Source organism: Scatophagus argus, chromosome 11, assembly GCF_020382885.2.
Source record: "Scatophagus argus isolate fScaArg1 chromosome 11, fScaArg1.pri, whole genome shotgun sequence".
Classification (NCBI taxonomy): domain Eukaryota; kingdom Metazoa; phylum Chordata; class Actinopteri; family Scatophagidae; genus Scatophagus; species Scatophagus argus.
The window spans coordinates 13,299,805-13,320,953 of record NC_058503.1 but is presented as its reverse complement, the minus strand read 5'-3'; the positions used below and the strand labels follow the sequence as shown (position 1 = coordinate 13,320,953).

The following is a 21,149-nucleotide window of genomic DNA, read 5'->3' as shown; positions in this document are numbered from 1 at the left end:
TTTACACCAGGATTATTTATCAGCACTCAGAGACCCAGTCGCCAAGTGTTGCGTTTTGTGACTTTGTTTATTTAATAGCAGAGAATTAGGAGGTGAAGACCTTTCGATTAAATGAAAAATGAAGAAGCTAAATTTCATCTAAAGAATAAATTCGTAGCTGTAAGCAACAATGCACCAACTTTCACTGGACAGGGGAGTCAGAAATGCCCACCAACCTCCAAAGCTCACGGCAAGCTGCTCGTCTGAGGTTTAGTCGATGCAGCATTGACAAGTTTCCAGTTCAACTCCCAAAAATTGAAAGGTTAATAAACTGGGTAGTTTTTGAATTCTCAGCAGCTTTTCACAGTGTGAAGTAAATGTCCGCCCGGTTACCGCTCCTCACAAAGTCGATGACGTGCTGACCTGTGCTTTAAGGACAAAGATTGCAAAAGGACCAGTCAGACATTTAGGGGGTCAACCAACAAAAGATCAGTTTAGTCTCTGTGTGTTTGGTAGATGGTGTGAACTTTGGGTCCTGACACACAAAGCCAACCTGACTGGACTGTCATTGTAAACGTCTGTCTCTTCACTACAAAGCATCCGATGAAGCTGAAAATGCCAAAAGACGAATCTGACCACTGACTTACACGTGTGCTCTACCTTTGCAGCAGAAAATCAGCGTTTTCTCCCTCTAATTCAGCCTACCATTTTCATTCCGCTATGAATCTGTTTGAGCCGTCTCTTATTGTTATTATTTAGACAATAAGAATTACAGTATGTTGGAGAAAAGGTTTCAGTGCTGTACTAAGCTTTAGTTTGCTTTGCATTAGCATTATGGGGTTTTGGACTAAACAGTTTTGGGTTCTTTCTGAATGGAAGAACTGACTGCAGAGCTCCCCTCGAGAACTAAATGCCTTCAAGGACTTTTTTTTGTCCCGTTTGCATTTGCACCTCCAGTAGCAACTCCGAAGTGACATAAACCAGATGTTTGTCCATGTTTTGTTCTATTTTATTCAAGGCTTCCAGCTGTTGTTTACAGGTCTACAGTTTTACCCAGGTTTTCTAAAAAAAAAAAAAATGGCATTCAATAATGCTGCATTGACTTATGCTTAACCAATCAATGCACACTTAATGTGTGGAACAATCACTGTACACTTGTGCCACTCAAGGTTCCTCTTGTGCTTGCAGAGTACACGCTCTGAAGTAAAACTTTTCTACTGTTCTTTACGACTATGAAAAGGTTCCTCCAGTTCAAAACAAACAACCTGCAATAAATGGAATGATATTATTGATTTACTCATGAAACTGGTGAATGCTTGTGGATAATGTCCATTCAGTTTTCCGTTCAGTTAGTTCATGGATCAGTGCTTCAACAGCTGTTAGACGCTCTAACGAGCTTCATATTTTGTCCGTGCTAATCCTCTCACGCTCTCTCCTTGTGATCTCTGGAGCTTAGCAGTGCATAGACTATTGGCCCTGGTCACAGCAGTGTTTACGCTGGGTCAATGTTTCAAAGCCAGGCCAAGGCACCTGAGACCAGGCCACTGAGCTGCAAACACCATTTAGGACTCTGTTTGCACACACACACACACACACACACACACACACATACAGGTCTTCTCTATCTGATTGTCACATATGATTTATGGGTATTGCAGCTGATGTTGCACCACTGACAGCATTGTCAGTCACACCCCAGTGAATTCGACTGTCTCCGGCATGCCAGCGCCTCCAAAAGGACCAGTCTGAAATCCTGCTGGGAATGTTCTACAAATTGACATTAGAGTGGGTGTGTCCCACGAGAAAAGGCAAACACATACCTGAACGTGCTTGCACAGGGAGCAGAGCTCGATCGCCACGGAAGGATTTGAAGGAAATGTATCCCGCCGCCTGAGTATTGCGAAGACATTAGCCCACCTGATGCTAGAGTTTCAGCATGCAGCCCCACGTACGCTTCTGCCGAGCTCTGATAAGAAGCATATGCTGCATACCAACTCTCTAGAGCCAAGGGTCACTTCATTCTTCGTTTGTCTTGATATTTTGTCAAAATAAAATTGAAACGATGCAAATTTTAAATATAAAGAACTTTAATGTCTTGTTAATAAGCATAATGACAAGTGAAGTGGCTGTTGAGGAAGCGAGTGAAGGAGACGCTGCTTGGCAGACGCATATCTGTTTTCGTAGCTTGTCGGCACCAGTGTGTTTAAATTGGGCTCCTGGGCCATTTTATAGCCTATTGTTGTCTCCTTTGGTTCAATGAGAAAGAGAGAGAGAGAGAGAGAGAGAGAACAGAGAGCAAAAAAGTGTGGTCAGGAAAGGCAGGAAAGCTAATACTTATTTTTGACCTCGTCCAATAAGTTGTCCTTGTGCATGAGGTGCAGATACGCACAAACAGAGTTCAGTGGAATAGTTTGCCCTGGTCTGTAGGTTATATACTGTAAGTAAAACCAAGGTCGGACACAAACATTTTGCTTAAGTCACATTTGGGCCATTTACTCACATGGGAACTGTACGTGCGCTTTTGTTGTGGCGGCATGTTCGCACTTAGCCCCGTGACTGTACAGAAGACTGCACCTCATGATCCTCCAAGGTGGTTGGTGCCCTGCAGAAGTCAGCCTGTACCTTGGTATAAGCCTAGCAAGAAGCAGCTAATTAGAAGAACATGCTACATGCTGGCTAATCCTCAACAGATGCAACATCAAAGGCTGCCACGACTGTGCATGATTATCAGTGGTTACCAAAAGTATATTTGAATTGAGTGAAATGATGGCATAATTTCAAAAGACTGAGCCTACACCATATGGATCTCCGCCCCGTCCTCTTTCTTCTTCTTTTTCTTTTTTTTTTTCATTTCAGGCTAATAATCCTCGCCCCGAGGATATTCTGCCTAGATGAAATTTCATGTGAATGTCTGATGCCTTGATGCTAGAGCTTCAGAGGAGGAATATTTTCAGATGGGTTCTGTGTGTGTGCGTGTACTGGAGTCTGTTTTTTTTTTGCGGACACATCCGCACAATCTGAGCTATTTAAAGCCCAAGTTGTTATTATCTCTGTCGGTTTACTCTAACTGCACACGACAGCTGACATAACTGGAGGTTTGCATGCCTGTTTTCTCAGCGGCTGTGTTTGCGTGCGGGTGTCTCCGCAGGGGTGCTGTGGAACCTGTCGTCATGTGACGCCGTCAAGATGACAATCATTCGGGACGCCTTAACGACTCTGACCAACACTGTGATCATCCCTCACTCGGGATGGAGCAGCTCCACCTTCGACGACGACCACAAGCTGAAGTTCCACTCCTCCCTGGTGCTGAGGAACACCACCGGCTGTCTGAGGTGAGCCACCTGATGAACACACTTGGCACTAGCACCCCGAGGTGGACAGCTAGTGTCATTACAACAAGCGTGGAGTGTGGTATACTGATGTCATGTTGATGAGGACAGTGACTCACCGCAAACAAAAATACAAAACACTTTTAGACCAATTAAGAGTCACATTCACATGGCTGTTGGTATCTGAAGGGTGTGTATTGTATGATGAATAATAGTTCAAATACACAACATGAACTGAAAAACATTGCATAAACTGATAATTGTGGTAATTGTGAATGTTTGTCTCAGTTTCAAAGCCATCGACATCTCATAGGCCGTTACAGTTAATCGTGTAATGATCCCAGCTTCCCTGCTGGGGCTTCTCCCTTTGAAAACATTGTGGTGCATGCAAGAGTTTAGTCTTTAACTGGTGACAGCCAGCAGAACTGAGTGTGTGTGTGTGCATGTGTATTTTTCTGTGTGCATGTGTGTGTCTGTACTCTTTTTGCAGGCATAGATAATGGTTGTTTGTGAGTGTGAGCACACTCAGTTAGTCCTTATTTACTCAGCAAAGTACTATAATGACTTCAGTCAGACCACACACACACTTCATACATTATGGATGGTGTATGGGGATGGCAAAACCCACATTACACATTCAAGAGGGACACGCAAGCACACACACTCAAACGTTTGCACACACACACACACGTAGACATACAGCTGCTGCTTGTGTATTTGTGTATGCTCATTTGTTTGTTGAGCAAAGTCCCAAATCAAAGGCCTAATTTATTTGTGTGTGTGTGTGTGTGCTGTGCCTTTTTAAAAGGAACCTGAGTTCAGCTGGCGAGGAGGCCAGGAAACAGATGCGGAGCTGTGAGGGTCTAGTTGACTCACTACTCTACGTCATCAAAGCCTGCGTAAACACCTCTGACTTCGACAGCAAGGTACGCACCAAGACACGAACGCGCACACACATACACACACGCGCGCTCAGCCAGGAGGAAAACACACAACCACATAAAAACAAAAAAAATCCCACTTAACCCTGTTTGAATCGGCATCTTAATTTTGTCAGACGTGTATGCTCATTGACGTTCTCTGAGGCAAAACCTTTATAGCACTCAAACTGCGTGGGCTAAAATCTTTTACTTTGGTCCAGATATTCTGTCTAACTGGAGGCCCCTGGATTCATAACAAATACACATATTTTGACATTGTGAAGCTTTTGTCATGGTGATTTAGAAAGTCGATGCTTTCACTACCCACCCAAACGTCTGTCTCCCTCTGCCTGCCGTCAGATTGTGGAGAACTGTATTTGCACTCTGAGGAACCTGTCGTATCGTCTGGAGCTGGAGATGCCGCCGTCTCGACTGATAGGGGGACAGGAGCTGGATGGCTTACTGGGCAGCGAATCGCCCAGCAAAGAGGTGGATTCCAGCTGCTGGGGCAGGAAGAAAAAGAAGAAGAAAAAGAGCTTGCAGGAAGAGACGGTGAGCGCGAACCTTCTAAATAGGAGCTCGGAGCAGTATTCAAAGTCAGCACGTACACAGCCGTTCAAAGATTTGGAATCAGCTGCCTTCAGTGCACTCGAGCCATTTTTTTGAGTAGTTAAACATGCTTTTAGGTTGTGCAAAGTGCTCTTTTCAAGTAGATGTCTTTTTGTTTGAATTGCCTGCACGAAAGGTGATGTTTTGTAGGTGGAAAACAAAATACCGTTCAGTGGTTCAACCAGACTGACAACTGAAAGGGCAGACGGAGTCAAAGATCTCTGAGAAACAGTTAAATAAGATCACGAGAAATCAGCCGACATTAGTAAAAGAAATTTACTGAAGCTTAGCAACAAAGTCTGTGCAGATTTAAAGAGGAACAGGTTCCTGTTTCCTGTTTATGTGTTGCTTTAGCAAAGCTGTTCTTAAAAATAGAAGCGACTATCCGCTGACGTCACATCCCCACCAGAATCACAGCCCAAAGCTTTTCAATCTAATCACTGAGCAGACCTCAGAGGACCCAAAGAAAAGCTCTTTCCCAAAATCTTTAGTATCTGTTGTCTTCCCGTAATGATCACTTTCATTTCTCCTGGTCTGGAAAAAGAAACCTCAAAATCGAAGTTTATTTGGGAGAAAAAAAATGGCTACAACAGTATTCTCCCCCCCTGTTGTGCACAACTGTGGGGACATCTGGAATTGCTTATTCTTGAGGGACCAACACTATTTAAAATGTAAATAATGGATTTGGCATCTGAATTATACTGTTTATCTGCGCTAAAACACCGGATGCTGAAGGAAAGAAGAAAATCATCAGTATAACAGCTGACTCCAAACTTCTCCAGACTAATGTGTGTCAGCATTAATGGAACTTTGTTGCTAATGGATTTTTTGGGGGGGGGTCAAATCTATGGTGTTTTTGCAGGAAGTACAAACAGCAGTTGTAACTCCATCCATAATATCAGTATGTTTTCTCATGTCACAATAGAAGTTGAGATTATTCCCTATAATAAATTCCCCTCCAGTGCCTCTCAGCTGTCGTACTTTTCCTGTCACCTTTTCTCTCCCTGCCATAGCTGCGTCGGGTGCTTTGTACTTCTTAATGCGTTGCTGTTTGACATGAAAGTCAAACTGTCTAACTAAACTGTGTTTGTGTTTGTCCAGTGGGACGGTGTGGGACCCATCCCCGGCTTCTCCAAGTCTCCCAAGGGGGCAGAGATGCTGTGGCACCCTTCGGTGGTTAAGCCTTACTTGACACTACTGGCTGAGAGCTCAAATCCGGCCACTCTGGAAGGCGCCGCTGGGTCCCTCCAGAACCTGTCCGCCGGCAACTGGAAGGTACAGTACCCGTGTTTGTGTATCTACTCATACACAGACTCTTTTGTTTTTATATAAATGTGAGATCCTGGGAGGCGAATCTTCTGTCCAGCTGGTTAAAAAGGACTTAACAGCTCACTACCTCTGTGTCAGTCAAAGCTGACTTCAGTTTCACACTTAAAAAACACAAATCTCAAGACCGTCGATTTCACCGTGTGTCGTTAAGACCCTTTTGAAGGTAAAATGCCTTTCTGGTGTGTTTTTGTGTGCAGTTTGCGGCGTACATTCGTGCAGCAGTGCGTAAGGAGAAGGGACTGCCCATCCTAGTGGAGCTGCTGCGGATGGATAACGACAGGGTGGTGTGTTCGGTTGCCACTGCACTGAGAAACATGGCACTGGATGTCAGGAACAAGGAGCTGATAGGTGAGGAGTCACGCTGTCAGATGATTCAGATGAGTTGAATAAGATGATGCTGGTGAAGATCCATAATGCTGTTCTTACCTTGGCTGGATGACCTGTTCATGTTGGACTGATAAGCCATGTTGGAAGTGGGTATAGCTTGGCTATTTGCACAAATGCAGCATAATATGTGAATATTATATTGATGCGTATTACAAGTAATTTATCTGCTGTGTACGCTACTATCTAGGGAGTACGCTGAATTAGAAAGCAGTTCATTCAATGTTATCCTTGTGAAATAGGAACGTTATACTGACACACAAAGGACATTCAGTGTTGCTGTATATTAATGTGAATATTCAACACATTTCGTCTAAGCGGATCCTTAGTTTTGCATGATAAACCCAAAGAGATCCATATCGCTGTGTAACTATTGTAACTACTAATTATTGTTTTTAATCTAATCTCGCTCCAGCTCATTTTGTTCTGTGAAACAGTCCCATTTAATGACAAACAAGTTTTTTGTTTTTTTTTTATGTGCTCTCTCTGTGGATTTAATGACAAGTTACAGTTTCAGCAATGCAGGGGTGATGCCTGTAGGCAGAGTGGGAGGAGGAGTTGCAGTGTTGGTTTTTGGTTGTGTGTGTGTGTGTGTGTGTGTGTGCGCTCAGGACCTTCAGCTGGGCTGCTCTGCAGAAGGAGAGATAGGGGAAACAATCCTTTTTTTTAATACCAGCATGCACACGCAGTCCGACGTCCTTGTGATGATAACGCAATGTCATTTAGGAAAACTGCCTGCCTCACTGCAGTCTCAGGATAAATTAATGTATCCTTTATGATATTAAAAAAATAAACAAACACCAAAACAAATTGTAGTTTAGGTCACTGTGGCTTACATCCACTCAGGCGTTTGGTAACATGTTTTAAAAAAAAGAAATCAGTCAACATCTCTTCTCTGCTGTGCATCGTAATTTGTTTAGCTTCATGTCTCACTTCCCCTCCTCCCTCTCAGGGAAGTACGCGATGAGGGACCTGGTCAATCGTCTCCCTGGCGGGAACACCACCCTGCTATCGGACGAGACCGTGGCGGCCATCTGTTGCACCCTGCACGAGGTCACCAGCAAAAACATGGAGAACGCCAAGGCCCTGGCCGACACGGGCGGCATCGAGAAGCTGGTCAACATCACCAAGGGCAGAGGGGACAGGTGTTGTACAGCAGCATGTGTTTGTCCCGACGCTTTTAGTGAGGCTGCAGAGCACAAACCTGAATTGCTTAACATGTGCACATGCTCAGATGCACTGCTCACACTCGCTAACAGTCATCAGGCATATGTGGCTTCTAGCTGAGCCGTGCAGGCTGTCCTGGACAGAGTTTTACACAAACACTCCACAAACACACACACAGGTATTTAACATAGCCACAGGGAAGGTGGCATTGTGTGCACTGGGGTTTTAAGTCTCTGTGGAACGATGGAACAGTACTGTGGCTATTTCTAGCCTGCTATATATGCAATAACATTTCAGGTTAAAACGCATACACCTCCTTCAATCACACTGTCCTCTGATATTTGCAGTGCAATTTTAAAATTGTGATTTAAAATGAAAAATACCCAATACCTGTTTATGTTTTCCATCTGTTTTCCAGGTACTCTATGAAGGTGGTTAAAGCAGCTGCTCAGGTGCTGAACACACTGTGGCAATACCGGGATCTGCGTACCATCTATAAGAAAGTAAGAATATTACGGGCGATTGCAGTGGCCCAAGATCCAAATCTAATCTTGTTACATGTGTAAAACATGTTTGGTTTTTAGGTCAAAGCAGAAGCGTGTCTTGCAAAGGGTCAGCAGGTTAAAAAAGAGCTAACTGTGCCTTGTAACAATGTGTGTTGCATTATTCCCCCTGCAAACCAGAATAAGAGCTTTTTTTTATACACAAGTGTTTAACAACATCCAGCCCTATTATAACTATTCAAACCACCACTTTTCCTGTTCTGTCTGTCTCAACAGGATGGATGGAACCAAAACCATTTCCTCACTCCAGTGTCAACACTTGAAAGGGACCGGTTCAAGTCCCAGCCCACCCTGCCCACCAGCACTATTCAGATGTCTCCAGTCAACCACCCTGGTAGGCTGGCTCTAGTTCACCACAGCCTCCTGCCAGATGAAAATAGACGGCACCAGAGAAACAGGAAAACCTCTGGAATTCTGTGTTAAAATGTGTTTTTTTTCTTTCTTCCTTTCTCTCCACAGCTGCCAGTGCCATGTCGTCTCCTGCCATGCTGGGCATCAAAGAGCATAGAGACACCATCAGAGATTATCAGAGAGCACAGTCAACTATGCAATTTTATAATTACCAAGGGGACAACAGTATGCATAAAAAACAGTACACAGGTACTCACACATCTGAAAGCTTTTTAAAGCGCCTGCAGCTTGCATATCTCCTAGTCTTTAAAATCCTATTCAAACAGTATCTGCTATCTCCACCAGACTGCAATCACAGGCTACTCTGCAGTCCTCTCCGTGCAGGGCATCATCTGTTTTGTGCCTTATAACGCTCCAAGCAGATTCCAGTTTAGTCTCCCTGCCAAGTCAGCCCTCTCTTATCGTCTCCACCGAAGCCTGCCAGTCCTGAGACTGTCAGTCGGTTTAATTCAGATGGTTCAGAGCTGTTTTTGTGCCGGGGATGGTCTGCACAGCAGTTAAGTGAACTGGCCAGCCAGTAGTGGACACTCTACAATGGCGCCATTGTTGGCGAGCCGCAGCGTGCAGACAGGGGCCGTGAGTGGGTACCCAGACGCACTACAGCCAGACGAGAGCTCTCACCGGCCTCCGCTGGTTGGCGGGAGCAGGGGGCGGGTAGAGTAAACAAGAAAGAGCCGCAGCCTCAACAGTCCAACCATTACATAGTGAAGTGGAAATTGTGTTGCAGGATTCCACCGGTTGGATGAAGTGCCAGCGAAAATACCCATCCCATGGGCTAAGTAAACAACAGAACAGCAGTGGCCAACTCAATTATTTGGTGTTATTTCTCTCCCCTGCCCAGCATAGCACTTCTTGATCCTGCTTTATCTAAATACAGACATTTGCCCGATGGGGATGTGCAGACTTTTTCACTGATAGGAAATGAAGTGTCTGGCAAGTCCTTCAAAAACCTTTTTTTTTTGTTTGTTTCCAGGGTCTGGGCAACCTTCTCCATATTACTACTCATCACCCACAAGAGAGGAGCCCAGAAGAACACAGGTGAATATTGTAATCTGCTCAAATGTTCAGTTGTGCTTCACAGGCTCTGCTTTCTCACCTGCTCTTTATGTGTGAGAGATCATTTCCACAGTGCGAAGTAAGTAAGTAAGTCAGCCTTTGCCTTTTTAGTAATTTGGTTATTTACTGCAATACACGTAATCACACACAACATACAGGAACACACAGCAGGTAGCATAAGGCAGCGCAGCGTCTACAGAGTGATGTTTGCATGCTGTGTTTAGTTATTGTTATCATCATGTTGTCAGTGTGCTTCAGCTGTGGGTGGAGGGGTCTGACAGTTTCAAGTGGGAAACTAAACAGTGTTGCACGTTGGTTAAGTGGATCAAAAACAACAACGGAAGAATATTGGTGAAAATGTCAGAAAACCTCCATCGTAATGCTCTGTTCCCCTGGGTGATGATAATATATATATGTGTTTTAAGTACTTGACATTCCTGAAACGGCAAATAAAATCAAATAAAACCACGCACTGAAAACAATACGACGAGAAAAAGGAATAAAATACCCAACAATAAAGATTAGAACAACAACAGCAAAAATGGAGCAGATGAGACATGTTGCAAATAACCATCAGTAACTAAAAGGCTTTATAAAAACGTTCTGATGGAATTCAAGTCTGAGATCCTCAGGCTGGAAGAGCTGAGGAGGCCCTGAGTGTAAAAGCCCTGGTGATGCCTTCACATGTCTTCTTTTGTCGGAACAACAGTCTGAAAGCCCAAAGATATTCCCTTTATAAGGAACAAAAGAATGCTTCACATTTTTCCATGAGAAATGACTCCATCTTATTAACTGACTGTTCACTGTTTTCACACCGGACCCATTTGAGCTTACTTCCCCTTATTGCCGAGACTGTGAAAAGCAAACTTTAAGTGCCATTAAACATTGAAAACCAGTGTGTTCTTCTAGGAAATGTTTGATAGTGTTGGTACCAGGCCCTTGTTTGAGATCCCTCCGCCGCACTGTATAAACCTGGCAGGGACGACCAGCTCTTCCACCCCACCTGACTAATACAAAGAGACTGACACGTATTCCACTGTGGATAAATGGCGACGCTGGGAACGACCCAGCACATCAGCTATTGTCTGAGCCAGAGTGAATGTGACTGCTGGGATTGGGATGGTCTGGGTGCGTCTCAGGCACCTGTCACTGCGGGACACATCCGTGTTTGCCCGTTCAGATAATGGGCACAGTGAGAAGGAGGGGGAGGGGGGTGGACAAAAGAGAGCGTTCTCTTGTGTCCTTCATCTCATCACATTTAGACCAGTTAATGTGCGAGGACAGTCATCAGCCCATTTATTTCAGACAAACACAATTCCATCTGTCTTCTGGATTTCTGCTGTTTACCTTGAAGCAGTTTTCTGTCGCATTAGCGGCCTGAGAAGCGTGGGCCCCAGAAGGTGATCGGTTGGTTTACTGGCCGAAAAATCTCCAGCCAGACAAGACCGCATTTTGCTGAAACTGTGGAGTGTATTTTGATTTTGATTTTATTACAGTCAAGTGGTTGATCGGTTTGAGGTGTTTGTCGGGCTTTCTTTCTTTCTTTCTTTTACTATATTGCTAAGAGGTAGATGAGAAGAACCAGTGGAGATGCAAAAAGAAAATATTTATATATATGTCAATGATTTTTTTGCACAGATTGAACAAATGTGATATTATTTGTTAATGAGCTTTGTAGATGCTGGCTCAGTTGAGCTGCTTCCTCCTGTTTCCAGTCTAAGCTGTAACCTTATGAAGAAAGCAAATTTTTATCTATCAATAAGCTGTCAGATAACAGTCACTCATAATAACAAACACAATCCGCAAAGTAGCCACTAACTACACCTGTAGTATACCTGTAGCGATGTAAAATGTACAATATTTCCCGCTGAAATGTGGTGAAGTGGAAGTATTAGCTTGCTCAAAAATGACCTCTTATAGAGACATTTTTCATGAACACTCACAACCAGTGCTAACCCGCCTAATGCTGTGCGTTTCCTGTGACTCTTTCATAATAAAAGCTGTCCGAGTTACTGTAATACAGCTCTTGACGAACTGTAAGTAGTAATGATATCATAAAACCACCGCACAGGAGTACAGAAAGAAAATGCTGACCATAAGGAATGTCATAAATGGAATTTGATTTCATGATTTCGTGAACATTAATGTGATGAGGATTACAACTTTTAAGTACCTGAGTAAACGTAGCTACTGTAGTGTTTTGTCACTGCTGGCTCTCGGTCATACCCACCTGTGTCTCTTCATTGCAGCCTATGTATTATACAGAGGAGCCGGGGCGGAGGAACTACGATACGTACAGAATGTACTTGAAACATCCACACGGGTACGATGACCCGTACTTGGAAGAGGTCATCACCTACCCGCCCACAGTCGACTACAGCTCCCAGCCTCACGGACTGAAATCCACCACCAACTATGTGGACTTTTACGCTAGCACACGGAGGCCTTCGTACAGGGCAGAGCAGTACCCCGGCTCTCCTGACTCCTGGGTATAGGTCTCCTGGGTATAGGTCTCCTGGGTATAGGGTCTCCTGGGAGACGCTCCTGATCGACAGCCTCTTTTCAGCCCCGATTTTCATTTGCAGCAGAGGAGGAGGAGCAGGAGGAGGAGCCGGGGAGCACGCCAGAACCGACAAACTTTTATCATGAACTTTGGCTTTATAAGTGTGTTTGTTTTAAAGTGAGTGTGTGTGTATGGACGGGAGTTCAACTGAGCGATGGCAGATGGAAAGATGGAATGTGTGCCAAAGAAGGAAATCAAGGAATGTTTTTTTCTTTTTTTTTAAGTTATTTTTTTTTTTATTTTAGTAAAGGAAGAAGATGGAATCACACTTGCGGGGGGTGGGGGTCTGTTGCGGGACGATACCGGACGCTGATGTGAGGAGACGTGCGTCCTGCTCTGTCTAGTTATGTTAGTTTTATTTTCTTTATAAAACTCTTAGCTGTGATAGCATGATGGAAGGTGTGCGTCATGTGACCGAGGGTCTGCGGTAAGAGTCAAGATGGAGAATCGTGTATGTGTTCGAAGCCAAAACGGATCATGAACTCATAACCATGAAAAAAAGACAAAAAATAATGAAAAAAACAGTAAACTAATGATGTTAGATTGTACAGAGGGATCAAATTGTATCTGTACTAAATGTTGAAGCTGTGTATTGCCATGGAGTCTTGTACATTTCTTTCATTTTGTTGTAAATACGGAAGAAAAACAACATGTTACCTGGTTTACACTCATCAGCACTGGTTAAAAAAAAAAAGAAACTCGTGCCATGTTAAAATCTCTATAGATATATAAATATATGAAGAAATGTGTGGACAAAGATGGCATCATAATACAACTAAAGTAATAAAAAGGTCAGTTTTGTTTTTTAAACGCGTTGTGTAACTGCAGTCTTTTCGCAGGTTGACAGAAAACAGCTTTCTGTCCTAATTTCTGTGCACACAAACAGAAATGAGCGTGAACACAAAGAGCTTCAGAGGAGAAATCAAACGCTTCTCTCTTCTGAACGGTTTCCCCCCCCACACCCTCCACCCCCTCTGCAGGTATTCTGCTCCTGTGGGACAAAATGTTTCATTAAATTGTACATACACAAACATGCTTTGAACCAGCGTTTCATAAAACCGCACCTGCTGAGGTGCCCTGAAGCGAAACACTGAATCCCTACTAAAACTGATTGGTTACTGACCTTCAGTTTTGCCCTTGGGATCAATAAAAGAGGATACTTTTCCAAAATACTGACACAGAACAGGGATGGACTCAAAGACAAAAACCAGTCCGGGATACAAAAAATAAAATGGATTAGATCACAAAAATACAAGATTAAATTTGTAAACTTCCTAACTACAGAAGGAATAGGAGAAAATGGAAGGAAACAAAACACAGCAGCTGATCTCTCTCGAGTTTCCTGCCAAAGAGTTTAGCGCTAAATCTACACTTAACAGTGACAACATGGCCAAGAGGACCAGTAGAGCTCTTCAGCCTTTACTGTGTGCAGCCACAGATGGTCTGTGATTGGCTGCATCGCTTCACGTTCACCAGCCAGCAGTATGGCAGAGGAGACATGTAAAGCTGTAAAGAGCCCGAGGAGCAGCACTGCGCTTATTGGCACATTTTAACATGCGCACGTGATCCCCCTGAAGGAGGATGTAGGACCTGGCGTGGGGCCCGCTGGCGTGGTGTGGCGTCACCTATCGACCCTTCGTTCCTGCCCCTCACTGTTCGATATGCACATTTCCTCTCTACTAGCTGATTCACAGTTTGCTGTGTGACAACTGGATCAGTCGCTTAAATCTATCAATATACCAAACCAAAATCATGGCGGTCTTGAAGCTGGATTAGGTTTTGATACACTATATAGACACAAGTATCCAGACAGACCTTTTTATGGAGCTGTTTTTTCAGGGATTGGACTCGGGCCCCTTGCTTCCAGTGAAGGCAAATCTTAATGCTTCAGCATACCAAGACATTTTGGACAATGTTGTGCTTCCAACTTTGTGGCAACAGTTTGTTGAAGGTCTTTTTCTATTCTAGCATGACTTTGTTCCCCAGTGCACAAAGCAAAGCTCCGTAAAGACATGGTTGGATGAGTTTGGTGTGGAAGAACTTGACTGGCCCACACAGAGCCCTGACCTCAACCCAACCTAACACCTTTGGGATGAACTGGAACTCAGATTGTGACTGTGTAAACACACGTTTACACAGTCGCCCGGTGCTTTCACTGACTTGTTACGATTTGTTGGGGCCTCACTAATGTTGAAAGAACCTTTCAAATATGAGGAGACGAAAACTCGAAAAGACGAAGGGTTAAAACACCTGTGGAGGTCTACACGGCCTTTAAACCAGCAATGCTGTACTCGCACCACAGATCTACAGAGTTTATTTTAATGTCAGGGCCCATGCATTTCTACATAAAGATCTCTCTCTCTCTCTCTCTCTTTCAAGTCCCGGTGGAGGGAGATGTTAATGTGCACCACTGAGACTGGGTTGTACTGAGTTTGTATTTTAATACGCTGAACAAAGCTTGTATTCAACTGTGAATTTAATGAAGCCCCACTGGCTCCGTCAGGCATCTCCGGGGCAGCCGCCTGGATTAAAGACAACACTCCCAACTTCATATCGAGCTTCTCGCCTTTGTCCGCCTGATGGAGTTGAAGTGCTTCTTCATCCAACGTTGCCAGGGCTTTTCAAAATAAGACGCAAATTCAAAACCAATTTAAACTGATGCCCCACGGATAGATTTCTAAGATATTCAACTCGACGTAAACCGTCAACAGGAGGCATCGTGTCGCCTTTTCAGTTTCACTTCGTTATTTCAAGATGAGTGAAAAAGTCAAAAGGCGTGTCTCCGATTTCCTGTTGGTCGCACGTGACGTCATCCGGGGCTCGGGTATAAAAACGAAAACAACAAAGTGGGCGTTGAAGAGAGTTTTTGGTGCTTTCTATAACCCCATTTTTCTTCCTGCAAACTAGTCAAAACAATGGTGCAGCAACTCTCCAAATCCGGAGCGAAGGAGACTCCTGTGCTGAAAGCGGGCCACCCGCCGGCAGGTAAACTCTCACACGCACGCAATCAAGTTTGTTTTCTGGGCCACACGAAGCCCGAAGGGTTGTTGTGGTTTTCACTGCTCGACCCAAATCCGTGTAATCAGCGTCACCACTGCGAAGTTATAGTGCCTGCTTTTATTTTGTTTCATTTTTTAACCATCCCGTTGTGAACTGCGGGGTGATACGAAGTTGATTTGTTGGTTTCGGTGATGTTTGCATCAGTCGGGATTGGGTTTTGCATGCGTGAGTTCAACCCCGCATGCTTTTGTCTTCTCCGTTAGGGCCGTGGTGAGAGCAGCACTGTGTTCCCAGTGGCTAAAACCTAAGTTTAATGCATGCAAAATAAAGTAGTACACATGTGTTCATCACAAAGTACTACAGTTTTGTCATGCCGATTATATATTCATTGCATTTGCTCGTTATTGATGCAGAGTCACTCGGCCGTTTAAAACTTAAGTCCGTTTTGCAATTGTAATCTTTATTATTTTGGATATTTAAGAGAGCATTGCACTTCAAGGGAACTATCTGAACGTATGCATAGCCACGTTGTAATGTTTAAAAAACTATAAATCAGTGGCTCCCAAACTTTTTCCTTTTTTTTTACCCCCTTGTGACCCCTTTCAAAATAAAACAAAGTCTACTTGAGCGTCCCCACATCTCAGGCGTTAATTGTTTTTGAAGCAAAGAGTGATTTTTAGTTTCTGTTTCGTTTTACTGCTTTTCAGAAGCCTGGAGAGGTTTAAAGCGTTGTGAAGAGCAAAAATGAGAGAGAGATTAGAAGAAAAAAAAATCTGAAAAATGTAGTTTTGTGTAAAGGGAATATTTTTCTTTCCTGCTGCTCTAATCCCTGTGTGACCTCTCAGATTTATCCCTGACCCCCACAGTTTGAAGATGTAGGCCACTTGCTTAACTGAGACTCGAGTTACTCCAAAACAGTGACCTGCTACTATACTTTAACCATCTGTGCAGTATTTTTAATAGCATTATAACACTGCAAAATTAGACATTTCTAGAGTTTCTCATCATTTTCAATTTGATCCATTTAAAATTTAGTTTCTGTTAATTATAGGCCCAAAGGTTGTATGGTGGAGGATTTTGTTTTTCTGGTTTACAGGTCGGGACTTGCCAAACCCAGGCACATACAGTATACTAGTTCATCCAGCTGATTCTTCAGATAACCTTTCTTCTCTGGCTCAATAGTGAAGGCAGGAGGTAAACGAGTGGCCAAGAAAACTTTGGAAGAAAATGCCTCCCATGGGACCCCAGAGAAAGAGACCAAGAGGTCTGATAAATTGAGGTAGGCCCACAAGTGGCATTTACAGCATTTAAGAAACTTTAAGATGTTAAAATATCCAGCAGGACTTTTGGCCATGTAGATTACGTGGTCAAAATGCTGTACATTTAACTGAAAGTGTTTTATATGAAACCTGTGATCTTGCAGCCGGCCTCTCGCCACATCCAACAGGATGCAACAAGTTGGCATTCTTCTGGCAGGAACTCTTGACAAGGTAAACAAAAACATCCCTTTAAAAAAAACCCCAAAAAAACAGTCCTTACTTTGCATGCCGACTTCATACCTGCTGAGCACACTGGATTACTTGCAGTGCCTCTCAGGCCCCAGTGCCTTGTGGGTAATAACCTCTTGCCTTTCAGCTGAGCCACGACTTTCCAGAGACACCGGTGAGCGTGAGGCACAGCAAGGTGCGACCTGCAGTGGAGAAGCCCCACTTGCCTCGGACCTTTTTCATCCAGCAGCCCAGGAAGTTTTGAACAACATGTGTTTAAGAGCTCCCCCGGGGGTGGGGTGGGGTTGTGGGGTGGTGTGGTGGGGGTCCATGTTAAGTCAGCTGTGAAAGACGCAACATGAAGTGTTAAACGCATGAGGGGACTCTCGGGTTGTCTGTCAAGTGTTGATGAAAAGAAAGCTTTTGTTGAGCTTTGTATTTAGAAGAGGGGGAAAAATGAGTTTTTTCAGGCTGTGCTTATGTGTGAGAATTCTATAAACCAGCATTTAATGTGCTTTTCCTAGCGTTTTCACAAATGCTGTAGTTGCATTTACCAGCTGATGAAAACCAGATGGCTTTTGGGTATGTTTAATGTGATGGTCAGGGTTGTAAAGCGAGGTTTTTTTTTCCCCAGTGAAATCTTCACTCTGTATCGCTTGGCACTTACTAGATTTAATAAAAAAGAAATTGCATGGCATCACTTGACTGCACGTCTCATTATTCCTCACATAGTTTATTTTGCTGTTAGCTGCAATGACCACTAGGTGGCAACATTTAACTGTTTATAAACTCAAAGCTCAAAAAGTCAATGATCTGAGAGTGCCTTAATTGTCATTGCACAGTTGTACAAAATCAGGAAAATGCATAAGGATAAAGATGCCTTGGTTGTCACAAATCAGAGTTTCTTGTTATCAAGGTTTCTATGGATGATTCCACTTTTGTTTCGACAGTGACTTGTAGTCAAATGATCTGAATGGAAGAAAATTACACCAGTGAAATGTAACGTCTACAAGGAGGACAACAGCTGAGTAAACATTTGTTGTGTGACCACTTTGTTCCTCTGTAGGGTAAAGCATGTTGCATGAGATTTAGCCATTGAGAGGTTTGTTTAAAGTAGCACAGAATGCAGAAATATCATGTAATTACTGTTAATTTAAATTTTTTTTTTGTTACATTAATGCCCAAAAAAGCAAATGAGACTGTATCATGTTTTTAAGTTAAAATCACTGTGGCTGTGGTGCAGGCAGGCAAGTGATTCTTGAGCTTTTAATCATTTTCTGAGATAATTTAGGACCGCAGGCTTGTATTCACGAACACCAGCCTGGGGTACATTGTAAACAGTTTGGGTGAAGGGAGATGGAGTAGATGGATGGCCAGCTGGATTATAAACAGTCCGTCGGTTTCCACTTTACATTCCTCAGGCTGCTTACGTTTCAGGTTTCTGTCATGTTTGCGCTGAGGAATGAACGACAGGTTTAATGCCCCAAACGGGCCGCTTTCACAGCAGACATACTGACTTGTCATAATAGGAAAAGCACAATTGTTGCTAATAACATTAATGATGCTTCTGTTGCATGCATGTGTCCCAGTGAGCCATGATGGCGTGACAGAGAGCCAGCAGGCACAGTATGAGGATCCTGAAACTGAAGCATCTAAATGGATTTCAGCCATCATTATTTTTATTCCTCTCATCTGTGATTTTCCTTCTGTGAAAGTAAAGATGTCTGCTGTGAAATCTGATGTACAGCAAAGGACGGCTCACACAACTGACGAAGCTTATCCTGCTCACCATAATCAACTTAAAGCACATGTATAAGAGAAAATACCACACATTGGGCTTGTTTAAAGGATCCTCCTGGGCTGATTCAAATTCACATAAATTTCAGTAACATACCAGAGTTGATTACACCGGGTTTTGAAGAATTTTTTTTTTCTAAACAACTGAAAAAGAAAATCTGTTATTAAAGCCAAAATGTATGCTGTCTCGCCTCCCTTTGAGAAATAGTATGCATACTTATGTTTTTTTTATATAAAGAAGGTTAAGGGGTATAGGTTAAGTGATGGTGAGGGCACGAACGCCATCTTTAAGTGATGCTGTGCACACTTTGACACTGTGAATGTGCTTTTGTGTTTAGTTATTAGTTTCCATAAAAATCCTTGCAAGTGTATACAAATACCCCCCCAGCAACTCTGTAATCCCTGAGCATGAACATGCCAGTGTGTATTGCCCCCGTTTCTTGCATACATGTGTGCATACACAAGCCTTTTTGTTTGCACCAAAAGAGTCCACAAACAATATCTGCTCATGTACACGCCAAGAAAGTACTTGATGATAGCCTAGTAAACACAATGTGCTGACCTTATATTCTCTGTGATACTCATGCTGTTCGCACATGCCTTTGATGCCATCTGTGTGTGAAGTTCAGAGCCCTCTGCAGCTCTGTTTGAGGAGTGGAGCAGTTGGTGGTCTTCTGACTTGCAGACATGGTGCATTTCGCTGCCAGTGTCTGCCCATTCCCAGCCCATTCTGAGGAGCCTCGCTGACCTCGTGACGCCCACCACACTGCTGAGAAAACACTGCACACACTGACTGTATAACACCGCCTCACACGGAGGAGTGGGATGACTGAGAAGAGGTGGTTTGCAGCCCCCCCCCCCGGACTGCTGTGGTAGGAGTACCACAGCAGTCCTGCACTTTTAAGTATGCAGATTCACTGTGATAATAAAGATGCTCTTCTTATATTTTAACTTAAACAATGGAAAACAGAATTACAATTTAAAAAGCAATGATTTTTAAGATACTAAACTCCTGCTGAAGATACGTCACGTGACACAAGCTGCATAAAGTCTTGTTACCTCATGAGGTCACTATAGACTAAGGTGTACTTCAGTTTCATTACAGTAATCCAACGGACTGAGCATTCATTTGCATTCCTGAAGCTTTTACTTGCTTATGAGTTAACTGTATTTCATTAAGCTGTATACTAATGTGTAATATGTTAGATCGACCGAGATCAAGACGTCTACAGTAGATTCAGATTCAGCAGTCAGCGTCTGCATGACGTCCGGCTTTTAACAGCCTATACAAGCCCAAATCAATGAGGCTTGACTTGTGTTTCAATCAGCTTCATCTAATGTACATCAGCAAGGAGGCAGCTACAGTATGGGTACAAAGGTTACTAACAGCTGGACAAATTGGTGGTTTTAAATCAATAGGCGTGTGTGTAGAAAAAGTGCTAAGATTTTTTTTTTTACTTACATAAAAAATATCACAGTGTATAAATGCTTCATTACAAGTCTTGCATTCAAATTTGTATTTGGGCCATGTAACAGTACAAACATATCGGCAGTCAAATGTATTAATATTAAGTAGTAAGTGCTCGTTACGAAGACTCCAAGTAATAAAACTTTGATGCAAAGCAGCATTTTAATGCTGTAGCCAGTCCAGGTGGTGCCGTGCTTCTTTATAAGCATTTGGATAGTCTAATGTAGCAATGCATTCTGTTTGATTAGCTTCTTTATATCTTGTGTGTTTGTGTATCAAACAACTAAAGACATAAGATTAATATATATGGTTGACTGATGATGATGGTGGTTTGACTACTTTTAGGCCACCCTAGAAAACAAAAAAATAAATAAGGATTCAGTGATTTCCAACCCAATGTGTTGTCAGTTTTCTCAGTTTCTCGGTTTTGTTGGCATGGCTTTGAAACAGCATTTACACATAAAAATTGGTAAATAAAGTGGTAATGCTTTACCAGTTATTACTAGCTTCCTCTGAAATTTCAACTGCACTGGGCATCACACACTTTCATTTTATGAAAGCTAATTTCCTCACAATTTTCTAGGAAGTTTCCTGGAAAACAAAACAAAACAAATGAACTACGTCATCTGGTGTTTGAGTAGGGAAAACAGAAAACACAAAGCTTTGAGGCAATTATTTTAGTCAGACTTTAGCTGTGTTGAGATCATTGCATCAGGAAATTCCCTGAAAGAAATGTTCCATTTATATAAAACTTGTAGAAATCACAATTGACCAGTTCCTTGAACAAATACGGATACTCTAAGTGATAAAGCGGCTATTTGAGACACTTTATTTTGGAGGGGAGGGGGTTGAGGACTTGGCCGTGTCCCTGCTCCAGAACCCGTGCTACCCCTCCACACACGCAGTTGTCAAAAATACACGTACATTGCATCTATAGCATCCTATCACATCCATGAATCATAAAAATGAGGTAGAAAAGGAAAAGTGTAGGAGGAAGGAGGGGGTAGCTGTCTCGGTTTCCTCACCCTGTGCTGATGTGCCTCCCCCCTACAGATGACCTCATGTGAAAGAGGGGGTGGCGGAGGAG

General features: G+C 43.2%; 2 protein-coding genes across 5 annotated transcripts in view; both read left to right on the top strand.

The window, feature by feature from the left end:
* The window catches only part of pkp4 (plakophilin 4), a 73,427-nt gene extending 60,307 nt beyond the window's left edge, over positions 1 to 13,120 (top strand). For all 4 annotated transcript variants that reach the window (XM_046404073.1, XM_046404072.1, XM_046404071.1 and 1 more), the window contains 11 exons: positions 3,128 to 3,311; positions 4,117 to 4,234; positions 4,589 to 4,780; positions 5,939 to 6,112; positions 6,364 to 6,514; positions 7,503 to 7,695; positions 8,136 to 8,220; positions 8,497 to 8,614; positions 8,740 to 8,880; positions 9,665 to 9,729; positions 11,997 to 13,120. In XM_046404073.1, coding sequence (XP_046260029.1) covers positions 3,128 to 3,311; positions 4,117 to 4,234; positions 4,589 to 4,780; positions 5,939 to 6,112; positions 6,364 to 6,514; positions 7,503 to 7,695; positions 8,136 to 8,220; positions 8,497 to 8,614; positions 8,740 to 8,880; positions 9,665 to 9,729; positions 11,997 to 12,242 — 1,667 coding nt within the window. In that variant the 3' untranslated portion in view covers positions 12,243 to 13,120. The remainder of the gene's footprint in view (positions 1 to 3,127; positions 3,312 to 4,116; positions 4,235 to 4,588; positions 4,781 to 5,938; positions 6,113 to 6,363; positions 6,515 to 7,502; positions 7,696 to 8,135; positions 8,221 to 8,496; positions 8,615 to 8,739; positions 8,881 to 9,664; positions 9,730 to 11,996) is intronic.
* Positions 13,121 to 15,131: 2,011 nt separating this feature from the next.
* On the top strand, positions 15,132 to 17,494 carry dap1b (death associated protein 1b). The gene is made up of 4 exons (XM_046404075.1): positions 15,132 to 15,295; positions 16,493 to 16,589; positions 16,734 to 16,800; positions 16,946 to 17,494. Exons 1-4 carry the CDS (start codon positions 15,226 to 15,228, stop codon positions 17,060 to 17,062), a joined length of 351 nt encoding a protein of 116 aa, XP_046260031.1. The 5' UTR covers positions 15,132 to 15,225; the 3' UTR covers positions 17,063 to 17,494.
* Positions 17,495 to 21,149: the final 3,655 nt, after the last annotated feature.